This window comes from Scardinius erythrophthalmus (genome assembly GCF_964197995.2).
Source record: "Scardinius erythrophthalmus genome assembly, chromosome: 11".
Classification (NCBI taxonomy): Eukaryota; Metazoa; Chordata; class Actinopteri; order Cypriniformes; family Leuciscidae; genus Scardinius; species Scardinius erythrophthalmus.
In genome coordinates this window covers 5972007-5978828 of record NC_138231.1, presented here as the reverse complement: position 1 = coordinate 5978828, position 6822 = coordinate 5972007, and the positions used below count along the sequence as shown (strand labels likewise).

Genomic DNA, 6822 nt, shown 5'->3' with positions numbered 1-6822 from the left:
AATAATTTATATTTTTGCAGAATCACTTAGCTGTTCTAGTGCTATAATCAGTACACCTAAATGTTTTAAACAAATAGGCTTAATGAATTACTTGTCCAAAAATAATCACGTACTGTCAGAGGTAGGCTACAATGAAGCATATACTTTATAACCATAAAAGATGTTTAATAACGTAGCTGTGTTTGCATGAACACAATCCAGACATATTACATCCGCCATGAATGTTGTGCCTTACTGTATTCGCATGCTGCTTCTCTGCCATTTACAAATCTTCTCTTGTGGCCTCATGTGATAATAAAGTGTAGTTAAGGAACTTTTCACATAGTATTTCAAAGGAAAGTATAGGCATATTTGAACACAGTGATGATTATATACATCAGGATTTAAAGTTTAGAAGTATTTGATCTTATACATTTATAGCCTGTATAAGCCCGTCTATGTTTTTGTATCACACTTTTGTAAATCAGTTCATCTTCCAACTGTATGTTCTTCTCCCTTGATGGTGTCGGTCTTGGAAAGAGTCAACATGTCAAGTGTATAAAAGGCAACATAGATTGTAGAACGTCTTTATTGTGGAGCCTCCAGGAGTGACTGTGTTTCAGTGAGTAGCCGTTCAGAGCTGCTGGAGAGACAAATAACATCTTCAGAGATCTTTTATGTGGTTACGCATGTGGTTATATGAAGGAAGTCAGAGGGGGTTAGATGATGTTTAGATGATTCTTCCAAGCACTTCAGAATGAATCTTACAGCAATGAACCAAACTGATGACTGTCAGGAATATTCCTGTCCAGAGAGATCTGTTTCTTTCTCTGTATATGTGATTCTGTATGTGGCCGCAGCAGCTGTGGCTCTTCTGACCGTGTGTGGAAACCTGCTGGTCATCATCTCTGTTAGTCACTTCAAGCAGCTCCACACTCCTGCTAACATCCTCATCCTCTCTTTAGCTGCGTCTGATCTGCTGGCCGGACTTTTTGTGATTCCATTTCATTTAATTTTGCTAATTGAGGCATGTTGGATTTCTGGACCAGAGATGTGCTCATTTTTCAATTTCGTGACTTTTCAAGCAACAAGCGTGTCTGTTCACACTGTTGCTCTAATAGCAGTTGATCGGTTTTTGGCTTTACATTCTCCTTTTTTTTACTCAGAGAAAATCTCTCCCACTGTGATCTGCATAGCAACTTTATTTAACTGGCTGTTTTCACTCCTTTATAACTTCACTCTGCTCTTCATTAATGGAAACTTCACTGTCATGTGTCCAGGAGAATGTGTTTATACTATTGATGGGGTTTCATCCATCATTGATCTCCTGGTTGTGTTTCTTATGCCATGTACACTCATCATAATATTATACACTCGTGTTTTTGTCATTGTTAGGAAACATGTGACTGCTATAAGAGCCCTTCAGGTTCACAACAGCAAAGGATCCTCTAAAAACAGAATCAGTGACAAATCAGAGCGAAAAGCTGCATTATCTCTTGGGATTCTGGTCTTTGTGTTTCTCCTGTGTTTACTTCCATATTATATTTGTTCTTTAGTGATTCCATATGACAATGCTGACTTCTTTTATGTCAGAGATGTTGTTGCAATATTTTTCTATCTGAACTCCACCATTAATCCCATCATTTACGCCTTATTTTACCCCTGGTTTCAGAAAAGCTTAAAATTAATTTTCACATTTAAAGTGTTTAATGAAGACTCCTCACTGATGAATGTGCAGTAAGTCATTTAATGTAAGACAAAATGTTTCCCCTGTTTTTTCCTGTTGTTTATTTTTCATATATATACTTTGTCTAGGTTAATGTACAATATTTTGTTAGGTCCCACTTTATATTAAGTGGCGTTAAGTACTATGTACTTACATCAAAAAATAAGTACAATGTACTTATTGTGTTCATGTTGTATTGTAAAACCCTTTTGCTGCTATTGAGGTGTGATACGGGTAAGGTTAGGGACAGGTGTGGTGGATTGGGTAGGTTTAGGGTGTAAGGGAAGGGTCAACTGTGTAATTACAAATGTAATTACATAAATTAATTACAGCTGTAATTACATGCAGGAATTTTTAAAATGTAAGTACAATGTAAAAACATGTAGTTACACAATAAGTACATTGTATCAAATTATTAATTTCAATGTAAGTACATGTAAGTACATAGTACTTAAAGCCACTTAATATAAAGTGGGACCTTTTGTTATATTAAAAATGAGTCCTGACTACAAAACAGCTATTGATCATTTCCTCAAATATTGCCGAAATATAGCTCAATTATCAGTATCACATATTGGTCTTTTTTGGCAACAGGCTCTAATATGGACCCAGAGTACATGTGATCGCATTTGAAACCTCAGTTGCCGGCTGTGCATATGCCAATACAGACTGCATTTTATATTGTGTTATTTTTAAATGTTTACAAGGAAATAATGAATATTGTAAGAGCTATTGTATATATAAAAGTTTAGAAACTTTTCTGTTTAAAGTCCAGATTCTTTCTTGTTTAGTTTAGGCTATATACATTATAAGAATAAACATTTTCAATGTGTAGGCTATAAATAAAATAATATTGAAAATAAATTACATCTTAAAACGTAATGGCCAGGTTTTACAGACTGGACTAGATTAAGCTAGGATTAGGCTTTAGTTCAATCAGGGCATTTAAGTTGCTTTTATAAATTTGCCTTAGGAAAAAACAGTACTGGTGTGCATCTTAAGACAAAACAATGGCACTGACATATTTTAAGATATATTGTGGCAATTGCTTTCAGTTAAAACAGATCAAACATGCATTTTAGTCTAAGACTAGTTTAAGCCTTGTCTGTGAAACCGGGGGAACATGTTCAAATGCAACTTAAAGACAGAGACACAGAGACGGCCTATAGAGATGTGCAGGTATGATGTTACTTTGTTGGCCAGCCGGAATCCCTGATTGCACACATACATCATGGAGACGCTGATGTCTTATTAACATCTGCAAGATGTATTTTTTAGAGTGTTTGCTCATCTGCAATATGTCTCTAAGACGTTTCCAGTCAAATGTTAAATAAACATTAAGAAAATGTCCTTTTAAGATGTTTATGATTTCGAATGTATTTAAAAACTGCTTAAGACGTTTATCAGATGTTTAGATGTTTTCCAGGTTTAGCACTTTTTAGCAGACTTCTTAGAGACTTATCTGGGATCACACTGTTTCCCTTTCAAGGACAAGCATTAAGCTGGTTCAGATCATACCTATCTGACCGCTACCATTTTGTCTATTTAAACGGAGAAAAATCGATCATAACTCCAGTAAACTATGGAGTGCCGCAAGGATCTGTGTTAGGCCCTCTATTATTCTCAATATATATGCTGCCACTTGGAAATATTATAAGGAAACATGGAATTAGTTTCCATTGTTATGCTGATGACACTCAACTATATATTTCATCACGGCCGGATGAAAACGCTAAATTATCCAAATTGACAGAGTGTGTTAAAGATATAAAAGATTGGATGACGCACAATTTTCTTTTATTAAATCCAGATAAGACAGAGGTAATACTTATCGGTTCAAAAAACCGCCCACAAAACCTCCTTCAATACAACTTTAACATAGTAGGGTGTCCTGTTACTTTATCCTCTACAGTAAAAGACCTGGGTGTTATATTAGATTGTAACTTGTCTTTTGAAAATCATATTTCATATGTTACAAAAACAGCCTTTTTTCACCTTAGAAATATTGCTAAATTACGTAACATGCTATCTGTTTCTGATGCAGAAAAGCTAGTTCATGCATTCATGACCTCGAGACTAGATTACTGTAATGCTTTATTAGCTGGTTGTCCTGCATCCTCAATAAACAAGCTACAGTTAGTCCAAAATGCCGCCGCTAGAGTTCTTACTAGATCAAGAAAGTTTGACCATATAACACCAATTTTATCATCACTACATTGGTTACCTATAAAGTTCCGTATTAATTACAAGGTATTGCTACTGACTTATAAAGCCCTAAACGGCTTAGCTCCAGTTTATTTAACGGATCTTCTATCGCCCTATAATCCATCGCGCTCTTTAAGATCACTAAATTCGAGGCTTCTGGTCATACCTAGGATATCCAGATCCACCAAAGGAGGGAGAGCATTTTCACATTTAGCACCAAAACTCTGGAATAGCCTTCCTGATACTGTTCGTTGCTCAGATTCGCTCTCCCAGTTTAAAACTAGATTAAAGACGCATCTCTTCAGCCAGGCATTCATATAATATTTTAATCTTACAGTTAAATCCGGTCTCTACTTCATAAACGCCAGAGGAGAACTGGCCCCCGACTGAGCCTGGGTTCTCCCAAGGTTTTTTTTTTTTTTTCTCCATTAGGTCACCTAATGGAGTTTTTCGGTTCCTTGCCACTGTTGCCTTTGGCTTGCTCAGTTGGGGATACTTAATTTGATTAATCGATTCAACAGTGCTATTGATCTGCATTACCAAACGTGGATGTTTTACACCAGAAACATACACTGATGTACTATTTTATTTAATACTGTGAAGCTGCTTTGATACAATCTGTATTGTGAAAAGCGCTATATAAATAAAGTTGACTTGACTTGACTTGACTTTGACAAAAACCCATAGGATTTTTTCCACAGGCTTTTGGATTATCACATAAACAAGCTCTCTGATCAAAACAAGAACAAAAAAAAGTTTATGATACACGTTTTGTCCATCAAGATCATTTTCAGATGAACACAATTTTATTAATATTTCGAGACACTTAACAGCTTTAACAAAAATCACGAGTGGGATAACACTGATGTATTTTATGTCGTAGAATAAAACGTGAAAGTGTCTTGAGCTTGTGTTCACCACAGACCTTATTACAGCCATTTAACCAATTCCACTGAACCTTATTCAAAACAAACTTTGACATCGGGACGATGAAACCGGAAGTGCTAAAATGCTCTTTTCTGTGTTTTGGTCAACAAATTTACATCATACCTCTACCACTTTATAGATGTTCTGTGTTTTTATTTTGACCACCTCCAGTTTAGCTCAAGGTGAAGGTTTGGTTGTTTAGTGTGGCTCGGTCAGCCCCTGCTGGTTGATGCTGTAATTACAGCATTCTGGTGTCAGAGATCATCTTCCTCTAATGAAGGCCTTTGAAAACTAGCTGTGTGTTCAGACGGAGATTTGTTGGAATAGCAGAACACTTAAAATGCTTCATATCCACATTTAGTTCTATGTGACACTCTAGCTCTTTTCTTCTGGATGAACAGAATCAGTTGATCTCCCAGCTGTATGTTCTTCTCCCTTGATGCTGCCAGTCTCGGAAAGAGTCAACATGGCAAGTGTATAAAAGGCTGCGTGGGTTGTAGCCCATATTTATCTGGTATTGTGGAGCCTCCAGGAGTAACTTGAGTTTACAGTAGGTGAGGAGCAGTTCAGAGCTGTTGGAAAGACAAATAGCATCTTCAGAGATCTTTATCTGTGGTTACTCATTTTTTATGTGAAAGAAGTCAATGGAGGAATATGAAGGAAGTTAGATGTTTCTTCTAGAATGAATCTTACAGCAATGAACCAAACTGATGACTGTCAGGAATATTCCTGTCCAGAGAGATCTGTTTCTTTCTCTGTCTATGTGATTCTGTATGTGGCCGCAGCAGCTGTGGCTCTTCTGACCGTGTGTGGAAACCTGCTGGTCATCATCTCTGTTAGTCACTTCAAGCAGCTCCACACTCCTGCTAACACCCTCATCCTCTCTTTAGCTGCGTCTGATCTGCTGGCCGGAGTTTTTGTGATGCCACTATATTTGTCTTGGTTCATAGAGTCATGTTGGATTTCTGGACCAGTGATGTGCTCTGTCTTTAAAGTAGTTAATTTTCAAGCAACAAGCGTGTCTGTTCACACTGTTGCTCTAATAGCAGTCGATCGGTTTTTGGCTTTACATTCTCCTTTTTTTTACTCAGAGAAAATCTCACCCAGTGTGATCTGCATAGCAACTTTATTTAACTGGCTGTTTTCACTTCTTTATAACTTCACTCTGCTCTTCATTAATGGAAACTTCACTGTCATGTGTCCAGGAGTATGTGTTTCTGTTGTAGATGGGGTTTCATCCATCATTGATCTCCTGGTTGTGTTTCTTATGCCATGTACACTCATCATAATATTATACACTCATGTTTTTGTCATTGTTAGGAAACATGTGACTGCTATAAGAGCCCTTCAGGTTCACAACAGCAAAGGATCCTCTAAAAACAGAGTCAGTGACAAATCAGAGCGAAAAGCTGCGAAACTGCTGGGGATTCTGGTCTTTGTGTTTCTCCTGTGTTTACTGCCATATTATATTTGTTCATTAGTGGTTTCTTATAGTAAAGCTGATGTGTTTTTTGTCAGAGATGTTACTGTAATATTTTTCTTACTGAACTCCACCATTAATCCCATCATTTATGCCTTATTTTACCCCTGGTTTCAGAAAAGCCTAACATTAATTTTCTCATATAAAGTGTTTAATAAAGACTCCTCTCTGATGAATGTGCAGTAAGTCGTTGAATGTAAGACCAATTATTTGGCTTTTTTTTTAACCTGACTGTGAAGACATGTATGTTGTTTTCAATCATGACAGTGTTGTATAACAATATGAGTCATATAACTCACTTATTTTATGTAAAAAAAGGAATTATTGAATATAATATATGTACTTGTGTAATTAGTGTTAGTGACAGAAAGACCTATAAATATTTGTTTACTTATAATTACTGAAATTGTGATCCTGGTCCCCCATGCTCAAGGCAATGGTTACACCAGCATAGACATACTCATAATTCTGCTTTGCTGAACATCCAGAATTGTGTTAGACACAA

General features: G+C 36.5%; 2 protein-coding genes across 2 annotated transcripts; both read left to right on the top strand.

Annotated features, from left to right (window-relative positions):
* Positions 1–736: 736 nt before the first annotated feature.
* Positions 737–1720, top strand: LOC308698141 (trace amine-associated receptor 13c-like; the record flags this gene model as incomplete). Its single annotated transcript, XM_081378046.1, has 1 exon — positions 737–1720. One exon carries the CDS (start codon positions 737–739, stop codon positions 1718–1720), a length of 984 nt encoding a protein of 327 aa, XP_081234172.1.
* Positions 1721–5519: 3799 nt separating this feature from the next.
* LOC308698139 (trace amine-associated receptor 13c-like) lies at positions 5520–6503 on the top strand (the record flags this gene model as incomplete). Its single annotated transcript, XM_081378044.1, has 1 exon — positions 5520–6503. One exon carries the CDS (start codon positions 5520–5522, stop codon positions 6501–6503), a length of 984 nt encoding a protein of 327 aa, XP_081234170.1.
* Between the last annotated feature and the right edge of the window lie 319 nt (positions 6504–6822).